The sequence below is a fragment of the Heterodontus francisci genome, chromosome 2 (assembly GCF_036365525.1).
Source record: "Heterodontus francisci isolate sHetFra1 chromosome 2, sHetFra1.hap1, whole genome shotgun sequence".
Classification (NCBI taxonomy): domain Eukaryota; kingdom Metazoa; phylum Chordata; class Chondrichthyes; order Heterodontiformes; family Heterodontidae; genus Heterodontus; species Heterodontus francisci.
Genome location: NC_090372.1, coordinates 154,199,906 through 154,214,002, shown reverse-complemented (window position 1 = coordinate 154,214,002; position 14,097 = coordinate 154,199,906). Strand labels below are relative to the sequence as shown.

The 14,097-nt window shown below is 43.7% G+C and overlaps 1 protein-coding gene across 4 annotated transcripts in view; it reads left to right on the top strand.

Moving 5' to 3' along the window:
• ankib1a (ankyrin repeat and IBR domain containing 1a) overlaps nt 1-14,097 on the top strand; it is a 166,867-nt gene that overhangs the window by 73,959 nt on the left and 78,811 nt on the right. For all 4 annotated transcript variants that reach the window (XM_068012310.1, XM_068012293.1, XM_068012303.1 and 1 more), the window contains exon 6: nt 12,600-12,808. In XM_068012310.1, the coding sequence (XP_067868411.1) occupies nt 12,600-12,808 (209 nt within the window). The remainder of the gene's footprint in view (nt 1-12,599; nt 12,809-14,097) is intronic.

The following is a 14,097-nucleotide window of genomic DNA, read 5'->3' as shown; positions in this document are numbered from 1 at the left end:
AGATGGAGGTTGTTTATCTTGACAGCTTTTGCTTTCTCTGAGAGGGGGAATAAATTGTGGTCCGAGAGAAAGGAGGAGAGCAAACATAGAAACCTGATGTGATGAAAGATCACAGACCTGAAACATTAACTCTGTTTCCCTTTCCACAAATGCTGCCAGACCTGCTGAGTATTTCCAGCATTTTGCTTTTATTTCATAGAGAGTCATAGTGATACAGCACTGAAACAGGCCCTTCAGCCCACCGAGTCTGTGCCGACCATCAACCACCCATTTATACTAATCCTACATTAATCCCATATTCCCTTACATCCCCACCTTCCCTCAATTCTCCTACCACCTACCTACACTATGGGCAATTTACAATGGCCAATTTACCTATCAACCTGCAAGTCTTTGGCTGTGGGAGGAAACCAGAGCACCTAGTGGAAACCCACACAGTCACAGGGAGAACTTGCAAACTCCGCACAGGCAGTACCCAGAACCAAACCCGGGTCGCTGGAGCTGTGAGGCTGCAGTGCTTGCCACAGTGCCACCCAATTTCAGATTTCCAGCTTCTGCAGAATTTTGTTTTTCTAAAGCTTCTGTGTTTTTCTTTTCACTTGATTGCTGCAGTACTTCTTGATTGGCAAGCACAAATCACTCATGTTCTGATTTCTGTGACTGATTTGTCACAAATTGGTTCAGCTAATTTGCGGGACGTTTGCAAGTGGGGTGAACAGTTGGTCTTTAATTAACAACATGACTTTTTTTTCAAATTCGTGGGTGATTTGCCAGTATTATTCCACTCATCACTGACATTGGGCAAATTTTGCTGTTGAAATAACCATGAGGCTAACGGTGCTCACCATTATCTATGTGCAAAGGGGAGAGCTACTTTCGGTGAGTGCACATGTGCAGTTACACATGGGTATCTGTTTCAGATGCATCGTTCCTCTGTGTTGTGCAAAAATGGAATCTGACTCCACAGTCATGAGATTCGCGAGAATAGTTCCAGGGATGAGGAACTTCATTTCTGTGGATAGCTTGGAGAAGCTGGGCCTGTTGTCCTTAGAGAAGTGCAGATTTGATAGAGATGCTCAAAATCATGAGGCATCTGGACAGAGTAGATCAGGAGAAACTGATCCCATTGGCTGAAGGATCCCGAGTCAGAGGACACCAATTTACGGTGATTGGCTAAAGAACGAGAGGCAGCATGACGAAAAGCTTTTTTATGCAGTGAGTGTTTAGCATCTGGAATGCTCTGCCTGAGACTGTGGGGGAGGCAGATTCAAGCAAGGCCTTCAAAAGAGAATTGGTCAAAAATCTGAAGAGAAAACATTTGCAGAGCTACAGGGAGAAGGCCAGGGAGTGGGACTAGGTGAGCTGCTCTTAGACAGCTGGCACAGACACAACAGGCCAAATGGCCGCCTCCTATGCTGTAGCCAATTTGTGATTCTATACAAGTGTGAATCTCCTGTGCTGATGTTGTAGATATGGACTAAGTGTGAAGTGCCATTCCTTCAACTTTTAATTATTGTTGGAGAGTTTTTGAAAAAGATGCAGTTTTTTTTTACTTTGTCTTTTTAATCTCTCTTGCAATCAAATCTATCTTTTTCTGTTTGAATTCACTATTTTAACTTACAAAGAAAAACAATGTTGATGGTGCTGCACTGTTTAGATGTTTGTCCAACAGCAGCGTGCCGTGCAAAAGCCCATAGAAAGTCAATGGACAAGTGCAAGTATAAGGAAAAGCTGGTTTACTGCTCGTAGGAAAGGAAGACGAGGAGGAAAGAACAAACGGGAAGATCTGTGATATGGTGGAAGGCAGGACTGGTAATGGGACATCAAAAGATGGGTCTAGAAAAACTGGAAAAGCACAATCATTACTAGTAACTGTTGTCTGAAAAATTGGGAGCAGTGGCTATAATCTGAAATTGTTGAACTCCGTATTAAGTCCGGCAAGCTGTAAAATGCTTAATCGTAAGATGAGGTGCTGTTCCTCAAACTCACGTTGAGCTTCATTAGAACAGTGTAAGAGGCCAAAGATAGAGAGGTCAAGGTCGGAGTGGCGCAGGGAGTTAGTGATCAAGTGACTGGAAGCTCGGTATTGTTCATGGACTGAACTGAGGTGTTCCGTAAAGTGATCACCAAATTTGTATTTGCCTTTCCAGTCTGAGAGAAACTGCATAGTGAGCAGCAAATACAGAATTCTAAATTGAAAGAAGCACAAGTAAATTGCAGTTTCACCTGGAAGGAGTTTTGGGGTCCTGGACGGTGGGAAAGGAGGAGGTGTTGCATCTCCTGCCCTTGTACAAGAAGGTGCCATGGAATGCCGATAAGATGTTGGGAGTAATTGAAGAGTGATCCAGGATGTTGCAGAGAGACAGTCCCTTTGGAATGCTGAAAGGGGAGGGGAGGAGAAGATGTAATTGATCGTGACATCATGCTGGAGGTGGCAGAAATGACAGAGGATGACCTGTTGAATAGGGAGGCTGGTCGGGTGGAAAGTGGGGACAAGAGCAATCCTATCATGGTTCTGGGAGTGGGGGGAAGGGGGTGAGAGCAGAAATGTGGGAAATGAAATAGACATGGTCGAGGGCCCTGTCAGCCACGGTGGAGGGGGGAACCATCAGCTGAGGAAAAAGGAAGACATACCAGAAGCACAAGATACAGAAGATGGCATCGTCTGAGCAAATGCAACAGAGATAGAAAAACTGGGAGAATGGAATATAGTGCTTTTTTTATTTCATGGGATGCTTGCATCCCAGGCAAGGACAGCATTTGGTACCTATCCCTAATTGCTCTTGAGAAGGTGGTGGTGAGCAGCCTTCTTGAAGCACTGCAGTCCATGTGGTGTAGGTACACTCAGTGCTGTTAGGAAGGGAGTTCCAGGTTTTTGATCCAGCAACAGTGAAGGAATGCCGATTATAGTTCCAAGTCAGGATGTTATGTGGCTTGGAGGGGAGATTGCAGGTGTTCCCATGCATCCTTATAGGTGGAAAAGGTCGTGCGTTTGAAAGGTGCTGTCGAAGGAGGATTGGCAAGATGCTGCAGTGCCTCTTACAGATGTTACAGACTGTTGCCACTTTGTGCCTGTGTGAATATTTAAGGTGGTGGATGTGTTGCCAATCAAGTGGGCTGCATTGTCCTACATGGTGTTGAGCTTCTTAAATACTGTTGGAGCTGCGCTCATGCAGACAAGCTGAGAGTATACCACCACACACCTGGCTTGTGCCTTGCAGATGTTGTACAGGCTTTGGGAAGTCAGGAGGTGAGTTACTGCAGTATTCCCAGCCTCTGGACCTGTTCTTGTAGCCACAGTATTTATATGGCTGGTGCGGTTAGATTTCTAGTCAATGGTAGCTCCCAGGATGTTGTAGGTGGGAATTCAGCGATAGTAATGCTGTTGAACATCAAGGGGAGATGGTTACATTCTCTCGCTGGAGATGGCCATTGCCTGGCACTTGTGTGGTTGAAATGTTACTTGCCACTTATCAGCTCAAGCCTGAATGTTGTCCAGGTCTTGCTGCAAACAGGCACGGACTCCCTCAGTATCTGAGGAGTTGCAAATGGTAGTGAACACTGTGCAGTCATCAGTGAAGATCCTCACCTCTCCCACCATCATATGTTTAAAGTCTAGGAAGTGCAGTCAATGTAGCTATGGGAGTCAGTAGGCTTATAGTGCACATTGGTCGCGAGCCTATCCCCAGAAATGCAAATAGAGAAATTGGTGGAAGGGGAAGGAAGATTCAGAAATGGATTATATGAAGGCGTGGGAATGGTGGAAATTGGAAGCAAAGTTGAAAACTTTTGAGTTCAGGGTGAAAGCAGGAAGTGCTGACTCTAGCCAGCGAGGTTCTTAGACTGTAGTGTTTAAACATAAGTCATTATTTCATAACTATATACACTCTACACTAGCATATGTTGTGTGGCTCCTTCAAAAGCCTCGCTGTATCTGCTCTCAAGTCTATCCCACATGAACTCTTATACCATGGTGAACGATATTCTTTGCACACACTCAAGGTTAATCCTTTCAGACCCTTATACTAATCTTCCCCCAAGTTTTTATTGAAGTATTTATTTCCATACATTCCCTTTCCCTTTTTTATTTCCATACTACCCCATCTCCCCCAAGTCTCTAACTTCATAGATTCAATCTGTCAGGAGACTTCACAACTCTGCCTGACCTTGTCGTCAGATGTGGATTAGTGGTCTTCCTCTGATCTCTTGTGTCTTGACTTGGATGGTCTTCATTGAGGTTTGTAGTTTTCGGTATTTTCTGAATTTCCGGTTGAACATCTGACCGATTGATGTCTTTGCTGTAAAGGAATAAGATTCCTTCTATTTTTCCGTATAGTATCTTCTTGAGTTCGTAATAAATGAGATCGCTGTTGATTCTCCTCTTTCTGGAGAATTAATCCTTCTCTATTTTGGTCTATGCTCTTGCCTTTTGCCCTTCTGAAAACTTCAGTAGGTTTCTGGTACGGGGTACTTCCTGTTACAATTATGGGTTTGTTGCTTTCGATACGGCTTTTCTTTGTCTTGTACTCTCTGATAAGCCTTGCTTTGTCACCCTGGAAGTAATTTCTTGGGTAGAATTGAAAGTTGCGTTCAAAGTTTTCTTCCCAGTAAGATTTTGATGGCACTAATCTGCATAATAATGGAATAGTTCTGTAGGTCAGAAGTGCTAATAGGAAATCTTAATTTTTCAACAACATAGCTTTAATGGTTCTGACTGCTCACTCAGCTTCTCCATTAGATTGTGGATACTTAGGAGAACTTGTTAGATGAACAAATCCACATTTTTCCACAAAGTGCGTGAACTAATCGTTTGCAAATTGTGGTCCATTATCGGATACTATTTGATCGGGTTTGCCATGTGTTTGCTTCAGTTGTTGTTGTGTACATCTGTTTAACCTCGATCCGTCTTGATAAACAACTGTAATTAGATAGGATCCCCCCTCAAAGAAGAATAAATCCATCGTCAACCATTCCCACAGTCTAGTAGGGAATTGGGTCGAAATTAGAGGTTCTCTCTGATTCTTTCTGTGAACTGCACATAGATCGCAATTTAAAAATCAGTTCTTCGATATGCTTTGAGATTCCTGACCACCGCCTGAGCCTGTGCTCTATATTTAGTTATGCCCATATGACCCTGGTGTATTTTTTCCAAGATATTCATTCTGAATGACTCTGGATTCACCATATACTAAATCTCATAATATGCCAGCAAATCATCCACTATGGTAAAGTGTCTTCTGTGTTCTAAGAAGATCTTCATCCTCTTACCCTTGGGACTCTGTTGTAGCCCACCTTGCTGGCAATTTTGACAGACATAGAGGCAAGATGAGGAATGCATCTATGCCTGATGAATTTGTTGGACTTGCTTCTTCCCGAGTTCTCTGTCAGTGTAGAACTCATGCAGGAACTTGCTACGTTTCTCTTGCATGCTCTGGAAGTCTTTGGGCGGCATGGTGGGCTATGCTGTGTTGTTTGGGTTCTCTCTCTATTGGGTGGGCTCTGCAGCGCTCAGGTCAGGGTGGGGGGGCTCTCCCTAGACCTGCGAACAATTTTGGAAATTCCGTTTGAAAGCGACTCCTAGATTCTTTTTGTTTAACTTCTACTGTCTCTGCAAGACGAAGGTCAATATAAGCTCTTCAACTTAAAAGTGAGAACTTTTGATTTCTCAGGACATGGTGTTTCTAATATCTACTTTCCTTTGTACTGAAGTGTTGCTTGTAACTTCCCCTTTACTTCAAGTTCAGCCCCTCCTGGGCCATGTAACTTGAGTTTCTGTTGGTTGCAGAAAGTGTGTGGAAAGTGTCTGATAAGGCCATCACACTTGCTCTGGTGTCGCATTTGAAATTAGTGATATGGCCATTGACATATATGTCTGCAGATCAAAATGCCTTATTTGCCAAGAAAATGTCTCAATTGGTCTGCTGCAGGAGGTTGTTTAACTTCGTTAACTTCTCTATTCTTAAATACTTTCTCTTTAGAGATTGAGGTAGTCGAGATTTTATTTTGGCACATCTTACTGAAATGCTTTATTTTTCTACAATAAAAGCATTATGCTCTGCTGGCAGGACATTGTTCGGGTCCATGGGTATGTTTGGCGCCACATTGCTGGCAGGGTCTAATGGAGGCTTTTGCTTACACCCGCCACTTGTACCTTATCCCCTGGTGCCTCTTTTATAGCTCTCTGCTGAAGGAACTGAACAATAGCTGGAGGTGTCCTGAACCAAGGTCTTTTTTACCTCAGGATTGGTCTGCTGTTCTTTTGGACCTCAGCTTGCCTCACCAGCTTGAATAGCTTTGTCTAGGGTAAGGTCTTCTTTAGACTGTAAAAGATCTGATATGGATTCATCAGCAACACTCAGAACAATACAATCTCTTATCAGTTCATCTTTAAAGTCTGCATACTCTCATCCCTCTTTTTCTTCTTTGGCCTCCTTGTCTCGAGAGACAGTGGGTAAGCGCTTAGAGGTAGTCAGTGGTTTGTGAAGCTGCGCCTGGAGTGTCTATAAAGGCCAATTCTAGAGTGACGGACTCTTCCACAGGCGCTGCAGATAAAATTGGTTGTCAGGGCTGTTGCACAGTTGGCGCTCTCCTTGTGCTTCTGTCTTTTTTCCTGCCAACTGCTAAGTCTCTTCGACTCGCCACTCTTTAGCCCCGCCTTTATGGCTGTCCGCCAGCTCTGGCAATCACTGACAACTGACTCCCACGACTTGTGATCAATGTCACAGGACTTCATGTCGCGTTTGCAGACGTCTTTAAAGCAGAGACATGGACGCCCAGTGGGTCTGATACTAGTGACGAACTTGCTGTACAATGCGTCCTTGGGGATCCTGCCATCTTGCATGCAGCTCACGTGGCCAAGCCATCTCAAGCGCCGCTGGTTCAATAGGGTGTATATGCTGGGGATGTTGGCCGCCTCGAGGACTTCTGCGTTGGAGATACGGTCCTGCCACCTGATGCCAAGGATTCTCCGGAGAAAGCAAAGATGGAATGAGACGTCGCTCTTGGCTGACATAGGTTGTCCAGGCCTCGGTGCCGTAGAGCAAGGTACTGAGGACACAGGCTTGAAACACTCAGACTTTTGTGTTCCGTGTCAGTGCGCCATTTTCCCACACCCTCTTGGCCAGTCTAGACATAGCAGCGGACGCCTTTCCCATGCGCTTGTTGATTTCTGCATCGAGAGACAGGTTACTGGTAATAGTTGAGCCAAGGTAGGTGAACTCTTGAAATAAAAACAAGAAATGCTGGAATCACTCAGCAGGTCTGGCAGCATCTGTGGAAAGAGAAGCAGAGTTAACGTTTCGGGTCAGTGACCCTTCATCGGAACGTTCCGATGAAGGGTCACTGACCCGAAACGTTAACTCTGCTTCTCTTTCCACAGATGCTGCCAGACCTGCTGAGTGATTCCAGCATTTCTTGTTTTTATTTCAGATTTCCAGCATCCGCAGTATTTTGCTTTTATTTTAGGTGAACTCTTGAACCACTTCCAGAGCATGGTCGCCGATATTGATGGATGGAGCATTTCTGACGTCCTGCCCCATGATATTCGTTTTCTTGAGGCTGATGGTTAGGCCAAATTCGTTGCAGGCAGCCGCAATCCTGTCGATGAGTCTCTGCAGACACTCTTCAGTGTGAGATGTCAATGCAGTATCGTCAGCAAAGAGGAGTTCCCTGATGAGGACTTTCTGTACTTTGGTCTTCGCTCTAAGATGGGCAAGGTTGAACAACCTGCCATCTGATTTTGTGTGGAGGAAAATTCCTTCTTCTGAAGACTTGAACGCATGTGAGAGCAGCAGTGAGAAGATCCCAAACAGTGTAGGTGCGAGAACACAGCCCTGTTTCACGCCACTCAGGATAGGAAAGTGGTCTCGAGGCACCGCTATGCTGAATTGTGCCTTTCATATTGTCATGGAATGAGGTGATGATACTTACTAGCTTTAGTGGACATCCAATCTTTGCTAGTAGTCTGAAGAGAGCAGGTCTGCTGACGAGGTCAAAGGCTTTGATGAGATCTGTGAAAGCAACGTAGAGGGGCATCAGTTTGCTGCATTTCTCCTATAGCTGGCGAAGGGAGAACAGCATGTCAATGGTGGATCTCTTTGCTCGAAAACCGCACTGTACCTCAGGGTATACACGCTCAGCCAGCTTCTGGAGTTTGTTTAGAACGACTCGAGCGAAGACTTTCCCCACTATGCTGAGCAGGGAGATTCCACAGTAGTTGTTGCAGACACCGCGGTCACCCTTGTTCTTATAGAGGGTAATGATATTGGCATTGCACATGTTATCCCTCTGCAACCCTTTCAAGGTCATTGATAAAAGCATCAGCTATAGCAGCAGTTGAATATAACAGTTTATTCGCATGCTTTGCTTCAGACTTACTATCTAACTTGCATGCAATTCTGTATCTGAGAAACCTTTTTATCTGTCACGAACAGATGCTATGTCAAATGATTGAAAAGGCTAAAAAACTGAATTAAATTTTTAAAACAAGGAACAGATAAAAGGTGACTGCTAGCAGTTAAGATGGCCACCACAATTTGCATCAATTAAGACTACATCCCAAGACATTGAGGTGGAGATGAATTGTCTGGCCAGACCCCTCCAGAACAATGACTTGAGGAATTTTGAGTGAAATACCTGTCCTGCTTCCATTAACAAGACATTAAGGCATCGCTTCGGACGTTAAACTGGTGGAGACGAATCACTCAAAGCTAATCATTTGAACAGTGGGACACTGGTTGAGACCAGGGAATTCCTAGATATGAATTAATTAATAAATTGCAAGAGAAAATACACACTCGGCCATCATCTTGTATCACTGGGTGGCGGTGATGTGGCAGGCCCATCATTTGTGTGTTTAAGCTGGTGTTTTCACTGCAGTAACAGAGATAAGCAACTAGACACCGACAAGAGAAGACCCAAGTGGGGTCCTCTCTCTTGCTCTCGCTCCCCCTCGTGCGCACTCACTCTCTCTCGCTCTTTCTTGCTGTCGCACACGCTTTCTCGCTCGCTTAGATCGGTTTATGTACAATAAGGTTAACCTTTTTATTAAACTCAAGAAAATTTATTAGATTGGTTCTTTTATGATCATAGCATATAAATAGTTAAACACTCCCTGAATTGGCAAGTACATCCACTCTAATAAAGAAATAAACCCTGTTGCAGTCAAACAAGGAGAGGGACAAGAAGGGGAACCCTTTGACCCCCTGATCACGTGATTGTAACAATACCCAGTTTTGAATTTGATTGGGTCCTTCTTGACTTTTGAAACTCTCCGGCATTCCCAATTTTTGACCCATGTTGCTTTATTTTATAAACTTTTTAAGAGATTTCCCCTTTAAAAAACTTTTTTTCAGGCTAGCTTGCTTCACTGGAATGTTGCAGGTACTTTTGAGTGTCCCCTGCTGTTTTAATAGGCTGTTTTAGGGTTTTTCCCGCTGCTTGAGCACTTCATGTTGTTAATTCAGCTTGCCTAACAGAGTTGACACCGTTGTTTGAGAGTTCCCTGCTGTTTAAATAGACTTCTAGGATTTTCCCCTTTCTTTGAGAACTGCAGTTTATTTGTTTTTCTTCTTCAGGCTTGGCTGCCTTAATGTGCGGTTTCTTTATTTTGCTTTCTCAGGCTTGGCTGCCTTAATAGAGCGTCCATGCTGTGTTCGGGGGATTCCGTGCTTTTCACCAGTTCGCACGCTTATCGGGGGGGTGGGAGGAGGGTCCTGCTTTTTGCCCTCGCGTTCAGCCCAAATGAAGAATTGGATTTTCCCTTTTTTATCCCAGTGCCTTCAGAAAATTACATTAAGCCTTTCAAAGGCTTTTTTAAAAAACTCTGATTCCTCGACTGACAGCACTATAACTCAACCGCTCAGTGGAATTGATTTGCAAGCAGACACGCATCTATTCTGTGAAGCTTCTCTCAGCCTCTTGAGGTCTGTATTTTTTTCCCTTCTCTTTTCGGCTAGTTGCTTCAAACCTTTTTCTTCTGGGTGTAGGATCCACCGCTAATCGGCATGTTATATATTTGATTCTGTATGCTGCCACCATATTGAGTCTAGTCAGCGAGATTCTTGGACTGTAGTATTTAAACATTAATCTTCATTTCATAGCTATATACACTCCACTCTAGCCTGAGTGGCTCCTTCAAAAGCCTCGCTTTATCGGTTCTGTAGTCTCTCCCACATGATCTCTTACATCATCATGGTGGGTAGTATTCTTTGCACTCTCTCGAGGTTAACCCTTTCGGACCCTTTTACTACAGTACTGATACAGTGATCAATGGACTAGGGAAAAAGTGGTGAAGGAGGGGACATGAGTAGGAATGAGACAAAGAATGTTCCATGTAGCCCAAGAAAAGGCAGACATAGATAGGACCTATATGGGTTTCCATAACAACATTTTGCATTTGACGTAAGTGAGTGGAGTCAATGGAGAAAGTTATTCAATGTAAGAGGTCCAGCTGGGCGAATGGGGAATGGTTTCATGAAGAAGCAGAGGGCCCTTAGCCCATCCTGATGGGGGGTGGAGATGTAGAGAGATTGAACATCCATTGAGAAGAGAGGCTTGGGCCAGGGCACTGTTAGAAAGTGGTATATGACATCGGAAGAGTCGCAGAAATAACTGGGAACAAACTGGACAAGGAGAAAAAAAAGTTGAGATAGAAAGAAATGAGTTCCATGGGCAAGAACAGGCTGAAACGATGGGTTTACTTGGGCAATCCTATTGTGGATCTTGAGAAGAAGGAAGAAGTGGGCTGTGCTGGTTTGGGGGACTATGAGGTTGGAGGCTGCAGAGGGAAGGTCTCCAGAGGAGAGGAGATCAGTTACAGTCTTGGAAATGATGGCTTGCTGTTCAAAAGTGGGGTTATGGTCTAGGGAGAGGTAGGAGGAAGCATTGGAGATTTGGCGTTTGGCCTACACAAGGTAGAGATTGGTTTGCCAAACAATAGTAGCGCCATCTTTTTCAGCAGGCTCAGTGTTGGGGTTAGACCCGAGACAAGATTTCTGATTTTTTCCAGTGCTGATGAAGGTATTTGACCTGCATTATTAACTGTTTCTCTCTCCACAAATGTTACCTGACTTTCCAGCATTTTCTTTTCTTTTCAGCATTTGCAGTCTTTTGCTTTTGTGTCATGTCATAAACTCTAGTTTGAAACCTGTATCCTTATTTAAAACTCATAGCTAGTAAACAAAAGAACAAAGAACAAAGATAATTACAGCACAGGAACAGGCCCTTCGGCCCTCCAAGCCTGCGCCGATCCAGATCCTCTCTCTACACATGTCGCCTATTTTCTAAGGTTCTGTATCTCTTTTCTTCCTGCCCATTCATGTATCTGTCTAGATACATCTTAAAAGACTCCATCGTGCCCGCGTCTACCACCTCCGCTGGCAACGCGTTCCAGGTGCCCACCACCCTCTGCGTAAAGAACTTTCCACGCATATCCCCCCTAAACATTTCCCCTTTCACTTTGAACTCATGTCCTCTCGTAATTGAAACCCCCACTCTGGGAAAAAGCCTCTTGCTGTCCACCCTCTCTATACCTCTCATGATTTTGTACACCTCAATCAGGTCCCCCCTCAACCTCCGTCTTTCTAATGAAAATAATCCTAATCTGCTCAACCTCTCTTCATAGCTAGCGCCCTCCATACCAGGCAACATCCTGGTGAACCTCCTCTGCACCCACTCCAAAGCATCCACATCCTTTTGATAATGTGGCGACCAGAACTGTACGCAGTATTCCAAATGTGGCCGAACCAAAGTCCGATACAACTGTAACATGACCTGCCAACTCTTGTACTCAATGCCCCGTCCGATGAAGGAAAGCATGCCGTATGCCTTCTTGACCACTCTATTTACCTGCGTTGCCACCTTCAGGGAACAGTGGACCTGAACACCCAAATCTCTCTGGACATCAATTTTCCCCAGGACTTTTCCATTTACTGTATAGTTCACTCTTGAATTGGATCTTCCAAAATGCATCACCTCGCATTTACCCTGATTGAACTCCATCTGCCATTTCTCTGCCCAACTCTCTAATCTATCTATATTCTGCTGTATTCTCTGACAGTCCCCTTCACTATCTGCTACTCCACCAATCTTAGTGTCGTCTGCAAACTTGCTAATCAGACCACCTATACTTTCCTCCAAATCATTAATGTATATCACAAACAAAACCTTTTCGTTTAGACACATTTTTCTTTGTCTTTTCCTCCACCTTTGAGCATCTTCAGTTCTTCACAACAAGGTGAGAGCGTGCTGCATTTTCATTTGCTTCTGATGTTGCCTCCTTAGCAATAGTGGCACAGAATCCTACTTCCTATCTTCTCCCCACTTTTTTTCTTCTCCTCCCCCCCCCCCCCCAAGATACCTCTCTATCAAAGGGCCCTCTGTTCTGCTGAGCACCTCTGGGGTAGCCCCCGCTGAGATGAGGGGATTTGTGGGGAATTGACTAATACTTTATGATATGTTGTTTTCACCAACACATTACATTTGTAAACCTGCAATGACAATAATACCAAATAAGAGCAGTCATGAAACCTTTGCAATTTAAGACCAAAGCAACAGCAGTAAACTTTTGTGATTCCTTTTTTCCATTTGTTTTTTCCTAGACTGGGATCGAGAAAAACTACTTGAAGCTTGGATGTTAAACCCTGAAGACTGTTGCCAACGCTCTGGCATTCAGATGCCAATTCCACCACCCAGTGGGTATAATGCATGGGACACTCTCCCCTCACCTCGAACTCCTCGCACCACCCGTTCCTCTGTCACATCTCCAGATGATATCAGCTTATCTCCAACTGATGAGGATGCACTTGTGGTATGCTGATTTTTAATTGAATTAATTGGTCAGATATTTCCTATATGTATACAGCAATAACTGCCATAACTTAGATTTGTACCAAGTCACAAACATAATTAGTTACATATAGTTTAGTTTCACTTTGTCTGTATATACCAAAGACATTGATACTGAGTATTGCTCATGTAGTTGGGGTGAGGAAGAAAAAAGAATATTATTTTTAGAAAAGCATATGTAAAAAGTAATACTGTTTTTCCATCACAATATATGCAGAATGAATAGAAAAATTGAAGGTCCACAGATAATTTTTTTTGATAAAGTATGCTTAAGCTTATATTAATTTGGGACACCATTACTTTATTATATAGATTTTGAACCAGTTTATCATAATTTAAATCTGTTCAGATTTGTCAAGCTTATTTTCTTCAAATTTCTTAACAGCCACCCCAGTAGCTCTTATTAAGCATACCAGACATTATGCTACTGAGCCACAAAGACCAAGAAGTCACAGGTTCCAACCTGCTATGCTGAATTAACTAATCTCTGCTTGGCAGTGATACCATGATACAACTGTCATCAGCACCACTGGGAAAAGGAGACGAAAAAAATCAACCAGAATTTCACTTCTGATCACAATTTGCAAACATATTTGTGTCCAAATGTGGTTATCAGTTCAGGGAAGGTTCACGAGGCTTAAGGGGTTGTCTTATGAGGAAAGGTTGAGCAGATTGGGCCTATACTCATTGGAGTTTAGAGGAATAAGAAATGATCTTATTGAAACATATAAAACTCTGAGGGGGCTTGATAGGGTAGATGCTGAGAGGATGTTTCCCTCGTGGGGGAATCTATAACTATGGGGCATATAGACCATAGACCATATAGAATCTTTGGAATTCTCTGCCCCAGAGATCAGTGGAGGCTGGGTCATTAAATACACTCAAGGCTGAGTTACAGAATTTTGATCTACAAAGGAGTCGAGCATTATGGGGGGCAGGCAGGAAAGTGGAGTTAAGGCCACAGTCAGATTAGCCATGATCTTGTCGAATGGCAGAGCAGGCTCCTATATTCCTGTTCCTATTTCTTGTGTTCTTATCATACAGGTGTGCCAGTATTCCAAAAAGAAAAGCCTGGCATAAACAATTTAATAAAATCTTGGCTTTGAATTTGGTGATTATCTAATGGCATCGCTCACAGTAAGTCAGATGCTAAGCCTCTTTGTAATGACAGGGGCATTTTGTCATAGAACATAGAAAAAATACAGCACAGAAAGAGGCCATTCAGCCCATCTATGCCAGCTGAATAAGCTA